Source organism: Phaseolus vulgaris, chromosome 6 (genome assembly GCF_051622355.1).
Source record: "Phaseolus vulgaris cultivar YP4 chromosome 6, ASM5162235v1, whole genome shotgun sequence".
Taxonomy (NCBI): domain Eukaryota; kingdom Viridiplantae; phylum Streptophyta; class Magnoliopsida; order Fabales; family Fabaceae; genus Phaseolus; species Phaseolus vulgaris.
In genome coordinates this window covers 5,135,015-5,148,738 of record NC_143503.1, presented here as the reverse complement: position 1 = coordinate 5,148,738, position 13,724 = coordinate 5,135,015, and the positions used below count along the sequence as shown (strand labels likewise).

The 13,724-nt window shown below is 31.3% G+C and overlaps 2 protein-coding genes across 5 annotated transcripts; both read left to right on the top strand.

Moving 5' to 3' along the window:
- The first annotated feature begins 350 nt into the window (after positions 1 to 350).
- On the top strand, positions 351 to 4,427 carry LOC137832958 (ARM REPEAT PROTEIN INTERACTING WITH ABF2). Its single transcript, XM_068641362.2, has 19 exons — positions 351 to 543; positions 632 to 807; positions 913 to 1,085; positions 1,182 to 1,284; positions 1,363 to 1,455; positions 1,534 to 1,628; positions 1,752 to 1,827; positions 1,932 to 2,039; positions 2,175 to 2,303; positions 2,419 to 2,487; positions 2,635 to 2,694; positions 2,781 to 2,904; positions 2,995 to 3,137; positions 3,290 to 3,353; positions 3,438 to 3,514; positions 3,733 to 3,797; positions 3,885 to 4,002; positions 4,096 to 4,220; positions 4,319 to 4,427. Exons 1-19 carry the CDS (start codon positions 351 to 353, stop codon positions 4,425 to 4,427), a joined length of 2,100 nt encoding a protein of 699 aa, XP_068497463.2.
- Positions 4,428 to 6,460: 2,033 nt separating this feature from the next.
- On the top strand, positions 6,461 to 13,405 carry LOC137830910 (Cysteine proteinases superfamily protein). 4 transcript variants are annotated; one of them, XM_068638311.2, is made up of 10 exons: positions 6,461 to 6,756; positions 6,955 to 7,166; positions 8,841 to 8,914; positions 9,401 to 9,455; positions 9,588 to 9,662; positions 10,103 to 10,176; positions 10,276 to 10,324; positions 12,617 to 12,701; positions 13,021 to 13,077; positions 13,201 to 13,405. In XM_068638311.2, exons 2-10 carry the CDS (start codon positions 6,999 to 7,001, stop codon positions 13,242 to 13,244), a joined length of 681 nt encoding a protein of 226 aa, XP_068494412.1. In that variant the 5' UTR covers positions 6,461 to 6,756; positions 6,955 to 6,998; the 3' UTR covers positions 13,245 to 13,405. The 4 variants fall into 4 exon arrangements, with proteins under 4 accessions (XP_068494412.1, XP_090159574.1, XP_068494411.1 ...); XM_090303448.1 differs by having other exon boundaries at positions 6,537 to 6,756; positions 6,990 to 7,166; positions 9,401 to 9,438; XM_068638310.2 differs by having other exon boundaries at positions 6,599 to 6,756; positions 6,990 to 7,166.
- Positions 13,406 to 13,724: the final 319 nt, after the last annotated feature.

Sequence of the window (13,724 nt, the reverse complement as noted above, 5' to 3'; positions counted from 1 at the left end):
TAAACAATGTCAATATATAGATATTTAAGGAAACAAGTAATTAAGATAAGTAAATATATTAAATATTATCATAACTATAATTTTGTTATTATAAGAAAATATATATAATAAAGACAGTAATAGAGGTTTGATAATAAATGATAAATAATAGAAAATATATCTTAGACTAATAAATCCGTGTATAATGTATTGAAGATATGGTAATGTAATATAAGATAAGATGAGAGGAAGAAAGAAAAGTATGAAGAATTTGTTTTTGATGAAAGATTTTTAGAAAGAAGAGTTGTTATATTAAAGAGGTCTTTTCAGTTTCACACTCTCAGTCTTTCTTCTCTTTGGCTTGTTCATCCATGGATTCCAGTGCCAGACAAAGCTTGAAGCGCAAGTTAGCGGAAGAGGTGAAGGATTCTCTCTGCAAGCGAGTTCGCCCAACTTTCACTTCCATTATTCTTAAGACTCTCTTTCTCCTCAACTCTTTCGATCACGTTCTTCTCAACAAACTCATCACCATTCTTGTCAAACTCTGCAAAACAACGAAGCATGGTACATATTTTTCTCTCACCCTTTTACGTAAACATGCTGACATGAACACCCTTTTTCGCCTTCTCACCAAATTTCCTTTCTTTCGCAGAAATCCATGACGATTTTATTGATATTTTGGTGAATAACGGTGCTGTCCAGGCTCTGGTGAGGATACTTCACCTACCGGAAAAGGTTGTGGAAGATTACAGTGACAGACTTATCCAGGCTCGTCTCCTCCAACTGAAAAAAGGGTGCGCGTTCATCCTTGGAACTCTTGCCAAAAAGGTAATTAACTAACTTTCTGCTGTTAAAAGAAAAATCAGAAATTTCATTTTTTTTTCTTGTTGTGTTAATAACGAAGCATCTTAACTTTTTGTCTTTATCATCCAGTCGGTTTATCAGCAACTTATCATAGATGCTGGAGCCTTCTTGTATCTTCTGCGCTTGTTAAAGAGCCACAAGACGATTCCCAAATCTCCATCAGTTCCTGGTTTTCTGAGGAGAGTGGTTGATGCAATATCCAAGCTTGCTTACAAAAATAACAAAGTTAAAATGCTTATAAGGTTTTTGTCTTCTTCTTTTCTTTTCTATTTTTAAAGATATGTTTTCTTTAATTATTGTATTCACTGTGCTTGTATAAAATTTTCCATCATGTTTAGAAAGGAAGATGGCATCGCTCCTCTGATTGAATTGCTCGAATTCAAGGTGAAAAAGGTGCAGGTCGCGGTTACAAATGCCTTAGGAACATTGGCATTTGATAATGCTCACACTGTAACTAAGGTACTTGAATTTAGTAAATTGGTTTGATGAAGGGTTATGTGGTTACATTTGTTTACTAAGATTGAAAATTGCTTGCAGATGGTTGAATGCAACGCATTACCCAGTCTTGTACTAATGCTTCAATCAGAGGATTCTGTAACACAATTCACGACGGTAATATGATTTTATTATATGTATTTTGCATAGTTCTAAACTACTAGCACCAGCTTCTTAATTAGCACGGTTTTGTAGGTGCAACTGATTAAAATAATGGTAGACACTTCACCGCATATTGGAAGAGAAGTTCTAAAAGCTGGAGCTTTAACACCTGTCATCTGTTTACTTAGGTAAAGCATTATACTTTGGTGGTGGTTTTCTGTAAGAAAATCATAGAAGAATGATATGTTTATTGAACGTTTTAGTAGTTTGTTCCCCGAGTAGACTTTCAATGTTTGTAATTTCAATGACAGTTCCTCCTTTTCGGAGAGCCAAGCATTAGCAGCCCTTCTACTTGGTCACTTTCTCGGGACTGATTCTGATTTGAAGGTGATTTATTTTGTGTTGCATACTTGTAATATGGTAAATCTGAGTCATGAGTCATTAAACCCTGTTACTAAGTTGCCTACTTTGCTTGTGTTTCATGCATGCAGGTTCATATTTCCCAAAGAGGGGCTATTCCACCATTAGTTCACATGCTTCAGTCCCAAAATACTAACCTTCGGAAAGCATCAGCTTTTGTACTTGTGATATTAGCACAGGTGATTATTACTAGCAAGTACCAACCATCATTTGGCCCTATGCTTACATAAGCAATACAATTCAAACTGATTTCTTTTATCATCATTTTCTACCATAACCATAAACCTTTTTTGCATGAACAATTCAAATGGTAGGACTCACATAATCAAGTTAGTATTGCTCATAGTGGAGGTATAGAGCCTATGCTCAATCTTTTTCAGTCGGACAATCCAACAGTTCAACAATATGCTGCTCGTGCTCTCTATTCTCTTGCTGATAATGAGGTGAAGTTAGCTCCCCTTGTTCTTTATTTTGGTCAACTTTGTATGTTGCCCTTCAGAAACAACATTGATGTGCATTGATATTGTCATAACATAAAATGTTTTGTATGTGTGATAGGACATTGTTGCAAACATTATTAAAGTTGGCGGGTTTGAAAAGCTAAAGGATTTACATTTCACCGAGGAAGTATGTTGATTTACTCTTCTTTGTAATTGAAGAAATAAATTTTCATTTCAACGTATTGACTCCTATTTCTTCCTCTTGATAGATATTTGTAATAAATGCTTGCTAACAGAACACTTTTCTCTCCCCAAATTTCCTTGTGATTTGCAGCCTATCAGCGAGTTTGTAGCAATCACGTTGTTAAGATTAGAACGAAACATGCAAGGGCGAGTAAGTTTTCTTGATAATTTTGTCTCAATGAAAATCATAGATGACAATCATAATCTGTTTAAACTTTGCTTATTCCTTTTTGGCAGACATTGAAATACCTAATCCATCTTATGTGTTCTGCGGAAGAAAGGGTTAGAAATCATGTAGTTATTGCTCTTGCTCATTTATGTTCTCCTCCAGATCATGAAACTGTATTTATTCACAATGAAGGTAATAAACGTTCTATAAAGTTTTGTTTCCTAATTTCTCACTCACTTTATTCGGAGTGCATTTTCAAACAAGATGCTGCTAAATCTTCAGGATTAGAGTTGCTGCTGAATATTCTTCAATCTCAATGCACAATACAGAAGCGCAAGGCTTCAATGGCGCTTAGCATGTTGGCTAGTAGAGCCAATTTCATTTCCTCTCTCATTCAGACTATTTCTCCATCACCAACTTCCCAGGTTTTTTTTCACTCTTTATGTGTTTCCTTGCCACGTTTGTTTACTTTGATTTGTTTTCCTTATTCATTGAATCATTTGTCTTACCCTATTGTCTTTGAAATCGAATTGTTTTTACTGCCTTCACAGTAATGATGTTGTTGCTTTTGATGTAGATGGACTTGGGCGAGGAATCTATCAACAATCCAAAGCTTTCTGATATCACATTCCTGGTTGAAGGTGGAGCATCTACTGCTGTTAATTTCGGTTAATGCACACTGATTTCAATATATATACTGATTTACTGCGTTTTGCTTCATTCAGGAAAAATATTTTATGCTCATAAAGATCGTTTAGTTTCTTCAAGTGTATTTCAGACCATGTTTGAGGCAGAGTATTTTGTAAGCATTACTTAATCAAAATTGTTTGTCCTTTCCTTCTCAATGAATTTATTACCTTAAACACACTATGCAAATATCTCAATCAAATAGAAACTAATGCTGTAATTGGTTGTCCATTCACTTGCTATCTTCAAACTAATCCACAACAATAATTTGCAATTAGAAAGGGACATGTACAGAACTTAAGACTTATGAATGTGTTATGATGTGTGGTGCAGGAAAAGGAAACCAAACAAGCAGTGATTCCAAATATTAAATGGGATGTCTTTAAATTAATGATGAGGTACATTTTCTGCTATCCCCTTCTTTCGTGCTTCTGTAACATCAAAATTGGTCTTCTGTTTGACCTGGTTTTGGTTGACACTTGCAGATTTATATACACTGGAACAGTAGATGTCAAATTGGATGACGCTAAAGACCTCCTAAGAGCTGCAGATCAATATCTTCTTCAAGACCTTAAGCTTATTTGTGAACGTGTTATTGCTAAAGTACACTAAAAACTGTTTTTCACTTTTCATTTCTTTTGTTTTTGTAGAAAGCTTTTTCAGTGAACTCCATGACTCATCAACCTTTTCTTTCAGAGTATTTCACCAGAAAATGTTTCGCTATTGTTGGATCTCTCAGAAGATTTCAGTGCTAATACATTGAAAAATGCATGCATACTGTATATGCTAGAGAAGTTTGATAGATTGCATTCAAAACGATGGTATGTTCCTTTTTTACTACTTCAACTTGAATGGCATCAAAATTAACCTTCATCAATCATTTGATCATGTTTGTGTTCTTCATCTTTTCAACCTGCAGGTATTATACCATGCTTCATCGCATTGTACCAGACATAGATACTCTCTTCTCAACTTTACTTATTATGGATCAAAGCAATGAAGATGCTTCTGTTGCATACTTGTATTAATAGATAGATAAGTTTATTCATCACGAATAAATTACTATTAGCCACACATCTCATTCTTTGATTATTTGAAGTTGGAAAGAAATGTAAAATTACTTTATTATATGAATCTCTGTCCTTTTTTCAAAAAATGGTAGCTGTGAGGGAAAGTTATTGTTTTTGAAAAACATCTGAATAAAACAGCTTTTAAAACCAAATTTGGTTACAATTTTGAAGAAAAACAATGAATTAGGTATGTCCAAGCATAATAGATGCAATGATATAAATGAACAAACTAATCAACATCATTATATCATACAAAACATCTTAGTAGTCATGACAAAAGAAAATATCGTGAGAACAAAAGAAAAACAACAAAAAAATGGTGGACCTAAACAAAAGTAAATACAATTATAAATATTTTCTTTAGAGATTTAAAATAAAATGTTTAATTTATTAGATGACCAATTTAAAAGAAGACTTATTAGGTACTCAAAACAAGAATTGAGAGTATATTAGATACTTGAAACTTATTTAAACCAAATTTAATAACATATTTATGAAAAAATCCATTCTGACAAGGCTCGGGTTCCTAGATCATCAGAAAATAAATGCAGAACTTTTCAAGAATTATTTGAAAGATAATTAGATGTAGATTAGTAAGAGTAAACTAGTAAAAAAACAAATATTTATCTCTCCTTCAATTAGATGTGTATTGTATACTATTATATATAATTTTTTTATTAGCTAGAGAATAAATCAATATTAGGTATTTATAAATAATACTGTATATCATGTTTAAATCGTTCCAGACAAGATATGTCTTGTAAATATATAAATGAAAGCTATTAGATAGTTTACGGATTCATTTGCTTCTTAATTTTTTTAAGAAAAATTATAACTTAATAAACTTCACATTAGACCTTTGCTTTCCCTATGTAAATGAGTGACCACTGTCACCTATGAAAATCTTCAGACTAATAGTTATCACTTCCACCATTACTACTATACAATTTGTGAATATCATCACTATTATCACCACCAATGTCATAATAATCATCATCATAGTTTCAATCTTTATTATCATCATTATCTCTGCACCTTAGCACAGTTTCATACCTAATTGAAGAACAAGATTGAAAAACTAAATTAAAACAAAGCAACCATATAAATTAATTATCATATTATATGGGATAAATTAGAAAAGGACTTGCCAAAAAATTATAATTATGAAAAACAAGAAAACAAAATTTCAAATCCCAATCAACATGTGACCATCGATTTTCAACATTAATCACATGTCATGTCTTCGAAATTCTTTTTTAATGTTATAATATTGTGCGTAACTGTACAAAAATCCACTTGAAATTTTGTTATCTTTATTCTAATTTCAACTCCTATAAATAATTATTTCTATTTTATAAATAAACGTAATCACGGACGTTCCATCACGCGCAAATCTATATCAAATTGAGAAGAAGAATTATTAGAAGAAAAATTAGGAGGTTTAAAGAGAAGTTTAGGAAACTGATAATATAGTTAGAATAGAAGTTAAGGAGAAGTTTTTTTACCTATTTTTGAACATTTTGAAAATAAGCTTTTTGTTTGGAAATTAAGATAGCATTTTGTTTGGACATAACTAGTGTGAGGAGTGTTTGGTTAGTAGATTTGTTTGGAGTATTATGCTAAAACAGGAAGCAATTAGAAACAAACAGTCAATTTTAGAATTTAAAAACAAATTGGCGGTTTAGGGTTTAGAGTTTAGGCTTAAAGTCCACTTCTTAATTTGATATCAGAACCATTTAAAAGTCACCACGAGTGTTTGTTGGGCCTATCATGTCATCCACTATCGGACCGTTATTGGATCATCCATTATATGTTGTCTCACGCATGAGTTACCAGTCTTGGTGTGAGGGGAGTGCGTTGGAGATCCGAGATGAGAATATTTCATTGTATATAAGTAGGTGCAAACTTCAACTTTATGAACTAATTTTATGATAGGCTCAAAGTTGATTCCTTCTTAATAATTTAGGATTTAGGTTTACAATTTAACAATTGGTGAAGAAATTGGGTGAAGTTTTTAATTGATGAATTAGAAAGTGATTATTAGGAGTGATAGCAGTGAAAGGGATTGGTGAAATTGGAAGATTTTGAAAAGATAAAAATAAAATAAAAGGGAACGCTGCCGTGTAGCTCTTTTCTTTTCCTTTACCTCTTAAACCACACCTACTTTTCTTCCCTTCAATTCTCTTCAACTTCCACATTCATTTCTTCTCTTATTCAATCCCATTCTTCCCTGTTTGCTTTCGCATCAACCTTTTCGTTAACTCCTCTGCCACGGAACCCAACCACGGTAATAATCCAAACACACCTTTCGCCCTTCGCTTTTCTTTCGTGGTTTCAATTGCTGTATGATAATTAGAATGGAGAAATCATTGCTAGGGTTTGAACTGGTCTATGTATTGTTGTAAATTTTTATTGTTTTCACTTCTCATGAATTCACCTTTTTACTAGATTTTTGTTTAATATTTGATGTTATTGTTGTGAATAGATTGGCGATTGAATTTGGGTCTGTTGAGGTAACAGGAGGAAAGTATGAGCGAGAGGTTGAGGAATGGAAGTGGGAGTTCGAGCTCAAGTTTGAACAGCATATTTCTGGAAACAGAGGATGACCAAGCAATCGCAAGCATATTGGCAGAGGACGAAAATCTGAAGGCAGACAACAGGCTTGGAAAGAGGCTTTCACATTTAGATTCCATTCCAGTAAGATGCCACAATCATGATTTTCTTTCTTACCTTTTTCCTGTTTTTTCTTTGAATATCAGAAACATGCTTTACGTGTTGTTGTCACTATGCTGGAATTTTAAGACACTAAATTGTATTTTTTTAGGAGTAATATGATATTAAGGTGTTAAGTTCATGGACTAATTCATATTTTTCTATCCATTACTAAGTCAATTATGCTTTACTATTTGTCTTTTTTTCGTGTAAATTACCAATTTGGTCCTTCAACTTTTAACTAGTGGCAATTTGGTTATTGAAAGAAAAAAAATATGATTTAGTCCCTAATATTGTAAAAAAATACAAATTGGTCATTGTACTTTACCACTTAATATCAAATTGGTCCTCAAAAAATACAATTTAGTGTGAACTTGATCATTAAACATTAAAATTTAAAAGACAAAATTGTCTTAATATGGTGATTTTTTACACATTCAATGACTAACTAAGAATTTTCGTTCTTCTAGATAGGGCCTAATTTAACACCGGTCTACTCAAATGATTACTTACCCATTTATTTATTTTAGTTCTTATAAATCTTTATTTATTTTTTATTTCAAATAAAATAACGTAGTTTTAGTCTCTCCCAACAAAACTAAAAACTTGAATGAAAGCTTGTATGATGAATTATTAAATCATATCATATTATTAGATACAGCAGTTAAAAATAAATAAAAAATTTAAGAAGACTTGAGTAAAGAATCAGAAATCAGAATGCCAACACCTTTACACTAGCTGGATTCAATTCTCAAATTCCTCCCTTTGATTAGTGTCATGTACATTCTTCTAGTTTAAACTTTTCTGCACGAAAATAAAAAAATCAGAATAAAAATATGTTTAAACCTTGTAATCACCCTTAATTATATGGTTTTTTTGTTTTTTTTTTAATTTGCTAAAGTAAGAGATAGGCGAGAAACTACTCTCTCTCGATATAGAGTCAATGCCAATCTCCTAATTAATTTTCCTTTTCATGGGAATTTTAAATTGAATGTGGACCCTACCACTTCCATATGGACCAAAATACAGCAATCTCTTTTTCCCTTTAATCATGACTCATGAGAAAAGTAATGAATAAAGTCTTGTCAAACTGAATGTCTAATGCACAAAAACTACCTACAAACTTGACCCTGACCAAGATATATGTAATGTTTGGTTTTCTGTGGAAATAATTTATGAAGGGATAATGTTGAATAATTTTAAAGATATAGAATACTGCACCTTCTTTGTTTATATCCATGACCAAATTAAAAAAATGAATTTGAAGCATAATGTCCTTTTATTACATACGACAACTGCTGTTGAAGGGGTTCCACGTTTACAGTTTAAATTCTTGTTGGATTTCTCCTGATTGCTTAAACATATATCAAAACCTATTCTTCGTAATGAAGAAGTCAGGAAGCGTTTTATTTTATGTCAATGTAACATGAAAAATATGCCGTCACAGATTAATAGTTCTCAGAGCTTTATATATCAATTGTCACTAGGGTGTTCTCACCCAATATCTTATTTTTTTAAAATTTATATTCATTATTTATACCTATTAGAAATTTTTCATGTAATCCACTCATACCAATATTACCCTTTGTTATGTCATTTCTCCTATTCATATACTACTATCTGCATTCGGATAAAAATACTAATTCAGTATGTTGGCAGCACACTCCCCGCGTTAATGGAGAAATTCCTGATGTAAACGACGCAACAGTAGACCACGAGAGGCTGTCTGAAAGGTAGCATAGACTAGCTTAATGTACAACTATTTATTTTAGTTTTATTACCACACCAATTATATGTTTGATTTACACATTTGCTTTGTCTTTTTGATGAAATTCAATATTGCCCTCCTTGTACTTTGTGTTGAAATTGAAATTAATCAGGTTCTTATGTTTACAAAAGCAAACATGTACAATCTTCTTAACATTGTTACTGTCATAATGAGAAGGAGGATAGATGATATGCTCTTTGGGAATTCTATCACAGTTCTATTTTTCAACTTCCATGAGGCTTTTGTATTTGTTTTCTCGTTTTTTTGAAAAAGGAAGCGCAAGTTGAATTCAAGTTATAACTTGATTGACAAGTTTGTGCATATTAGGTGTTAATTATAATGGTTTAGAAGTGTGGGACAGAGCCTAGTTTGTCTGGACCAAATTATTTGCTTTGTTTATGCATAAGGTATTTTGTTTCACTTGAGAATTATGCTCCATCTTTTTTTGCAGGTTACTTACATATGGTTTGGCAGAACTACAGATGGAAGGTGATGGAAATTGCCAGGTTTTTTTCTCTTCTGGAAAAAATAAATATATGCCAACTTACAGTTTCCCTGTCATTTGATACTTTGTTATATGTTCCTTTCCTCTGATAACATTGTGTCTAATATAATATCTGCAAAATCTTACCGGACAGTTTAGAGCATTAGCAGATCAACTGTTCCGCAAGCCCGAATATCACAAGCATGTTAGGAGGCAGGTTATAAAGCAGGTGTGTTTGTTATTCTCTGTTTTTCTGTTGGTAGAGCTAAACAGTGTAGTTAGCTATAGGAAGGATGTTGTAAGGTTGTTTTTCAGAACAGACTCAATTTGTAATTCCTTGTATCTTTCTCCTAATTCAATATATTCTGAATCCATTCATTCTTTGGAATTCCCTCTTCCAATTCTTCGAGTTTCCTATTCTCCTAGAATTGTCTACATCAGTGGTATCATCAGTTAGGCACCTTCCTGTCACGAGTATGGCAGATAACACTGCATGGCTCTCACTCTTGGCCCTTTTTCTTCCCTTCATGCTATGTGTAATCGTGTATTCATAGTTGGGCAGGGTTTAATAGTATTCTGCTTTCTGAGTGGCATACATCAAAGTCTGTTTCTTAACTAATCTTATATTCTTATTCATCTTTCTTATTTGGATTCTTTTGTTTTCTCCAGCTAAAGCATCACAAAAAATTGTATGAAGGTTATGTACCAATGGAGTACAAAAGCTACTTGAAGAAGATGAAAAAGTTAGATATCAGTTGCTAATCAATTTTGCTTTGATTTTAGAGAGCATTTAGCATTTATGGTAAACACTAATTCAATATTTGCAAATTGTCTGCCAATAGATCGGGTGAGTGGGGAGATCATGTTACACTACAAGCAGCTGCAGACCGTGTAAGTTATCTAAATTCTATAGATCTTTTATGTGAAATCATAACAACTTTCATATTTTTCCCTCTTAATTACATATTTGTTGCCAATTGGTCATTCTGAGAACTATGATGTACCATCAAGAGAACAGTGATATACCCAGACAAAAGAAAAAGCATATTATGTGTGATTTCTCAAGCCAAAAATCATTTTAATGTTTCATTATGTTCTACTATACCTAAGAAAGTTATTTCAAATCATGTCTTCTTTGATATCTCATTGTAATTATCACCAAAAAAGTTTTTCTCGCCTATTATGTTCTTGACCCAAATTTTAGGCTCATGACTGGCTAGAACTGGAGATGACTTCCATCTCTAATGTTCCGTTTGGATCTGAGTGAACACTGTTTACTCGGATTGAAAGGCAATGAAATTTTGGGTTTGTTTTCAGTGATTTAAGATGATGGAAAAGCGTTGATTTGGGGAAGAGGGATAAAATGAATCCTCTGTGCCATGCGAAGATTAGGAACGAAAGTTTACAAAAATTCACATAGTACCGGTACAAAGTCAAAATTACCCTTAATTATTTTTTTATATACATATAAAATAACTATATATATATATATATATATATATATATATATATTATATCATAATAAAAAATACTATATATTTATAACATAAATAAAAATAAAATAATTGATTATAATAATATAATATAATAGTAATAAAATAAATATATTCATGTAGCAATAATATAAATGTATTTATATAGTAATAATAAAAGAAAATAAATTAGTAATATAAATGTAAAAACTATAAAATAATAGTAATATATTTAAAATTTAAAATAGGAATAATATATAAAAAAAATTAATAAAATTATAAATAATATTAGTAACTAAAATAAATTTTTAAAATAATAATAATAATAATAATTAAAAAAAATACATATTTAATAATAATTAAAATAAATTTATTAAATAATAATATTAACAATAATAAAAGATAATTTTAATTTTGATTTAATTTTATGAAAATATTTTTTATATGTATTTATAAAATTTTAATTAACTAAAATTTTCACAAAAATATCTCATACTTTATTATTTAAATATTTTTTAAGAAAAGGGTAAATTTGTAAATTTACATTTTATATATTTGAAAAAATATAAAAAAATCTCTTACAACCATCATATCACTCACAAACTTCAATAAACTTTCCTCACAAATCTACTCTAACATACCTTAATCCAAACAACCTTACTTTCTTTACACTTTCCTCTCAAATCACTACAAATCCACTTCCTCAAATCCTCTCCTCAATCCAAACACAACCTAAATCTTATCTTATTCTTTTTCAACCAAGTTCAATTATCAGAATGAGTTTTCTTTATCAAAATAAGGAGTTTCACAAAGCAAAGGTCTTCGTCTTCCTATACAAACTCATTTTCAAAGTGTAAAATTTAAAAATTCAGAACATAAGATTTACGAAGAACACTTATATTGCCACAGCAAGTAGGTCCTTGAAGAATTTTTAAATTAAAGATGACTTAGAAGATAGATTCCTATCACTGCTCCACTTCTCTTGGCCCATACGCAGAATCACAATTCTACCATTGGTCATAATTCTTACTTCTTAATGAGTAGGGCTTTGTCTCTTATACATGAGCTAATTCCTGCCTTGCAAAGTTCCCATGTGATCTAGCGTAGTTTAGGGTGCACTTATTGCCAAGATTGTGCACCCATTCCTCCTTTGCTGAAAGAGAGAAAAATATATGCAAGAGATACTGAAAACTATGTCTATGGACTACAATGGAGTCCGCAATCCTCCAAATTCTGTTTTGTATGAAATGGATAGCTTTGTTGTACTTTATACCCATTAGGCTCTCACCACTTTGTTGTAACTTTTTGTGTGGGATACAATGTTCTTATGCCCACGTTTAGTAAATTTGGAAGTTCATGTTGTTACTATTAGCCTTGTTAGGTAGGCCGTCTCGGTTAAGAGTAGGACCATGACAAATAAGCCGTTAGAAAATATTTAGTTGCTATTATAGAGCAGAAGATAATACAGGAAGGCTCTCCTCCCAACAAGGCTTGTGGTTTGGGGTTGGCCTCTGCTCAACACACATGTTGTGTAGTAACAATTTGTTATTCTCCTCCCTTGGTAATTCCCCACTTTTAGGGTGATCATTTTGGTTTACAATTTATTGTCTTTTTTAGTTTCTGCATTTATTTATTTATAATTTCTATATTTGGATTTGTTTGCTGTTTATGGTTAAAAATGATTTCTGATTACTCGTGGAATTTTCTTCAGTTTGACGCCAAAGTTTGTTTAGTCACCTCTTTTAGAGACACTTGCTATGTTGAGATCCTTCCAACTGACAAAAATCCCACTAGAGGCAAGTACTGTTAATGTTGATCGGTGTTTCATTTGCTCTTATTTAGAATTCTCATTTAGCAACTATGTAGTGGTGTTTATTATCAAAAGAGATCTTAAAATAAGGAATGCCTATTGTCACTAAATTGTATCTTTTCCCGTTCCCATTCCTATTGGAGTAAATTTTATAACAATTTTCTAAATTAGTTTGATTAATGAAAATAGAAGTGTATCTTAAATCTATAAAAAAAATAATTATTTTCAGAGCACAAGAATTATTTTCATCCTTAGCTTTTATGTTTTTTTTAGTTATGTTATTATGATTCTTGTTTGAACTGTAGAGCTATGGATAAGCTTTTGGAGTGAAGTGCACTATAACTCATTGTACACTACTGGAGGTAATGATATGCCTAATAAATTTGAAATGGATTCTTGTTCTTTCTACCCCTATCTTCTTTTCATACATTCAGAACTGATATCAAACAACAAGCTAATTTTTTTTTTGTCCAATGAATTTACAGATGTTCCACCTAGAGTGCCAAAGAAAAAGTTTTGGCTCTTCTAGATTGATGACAGATTATGGAATCGTGTTAAACAAACAGTTTATGCATATTATTTAGCAATTACCATACTTGTACAAATCATAGAAGTATAACTAAACTCTCAATTTATCATTGTACAGTTCTTTTACTTTTTTATTATCAAAATTTGATTGACATAGAAAAAGAGAAATAGTAGAGATATCATGTTTAAAAAGACAATATACAATTTAATTTACAAAATTAAATCTTCATATGTCTTATACAATTCAATCTATTAGCACAAGACAAAGTAGTAATAAACTAATTAATTGTAACTCCAAAAGTATTAAAGTGAAGAATATCCATATCATACAAATTAAGTGAGATGAAACTACAAAATATTCAATTAATTACAAAATACAGGAAACCTCATAATTAATAGTTAGTGATCTTTAAACATGACATGTTTTGTATTCGTCAATTAAATATATTGTTTGTATGATACAGTCTTTCAAAAGCTTCTT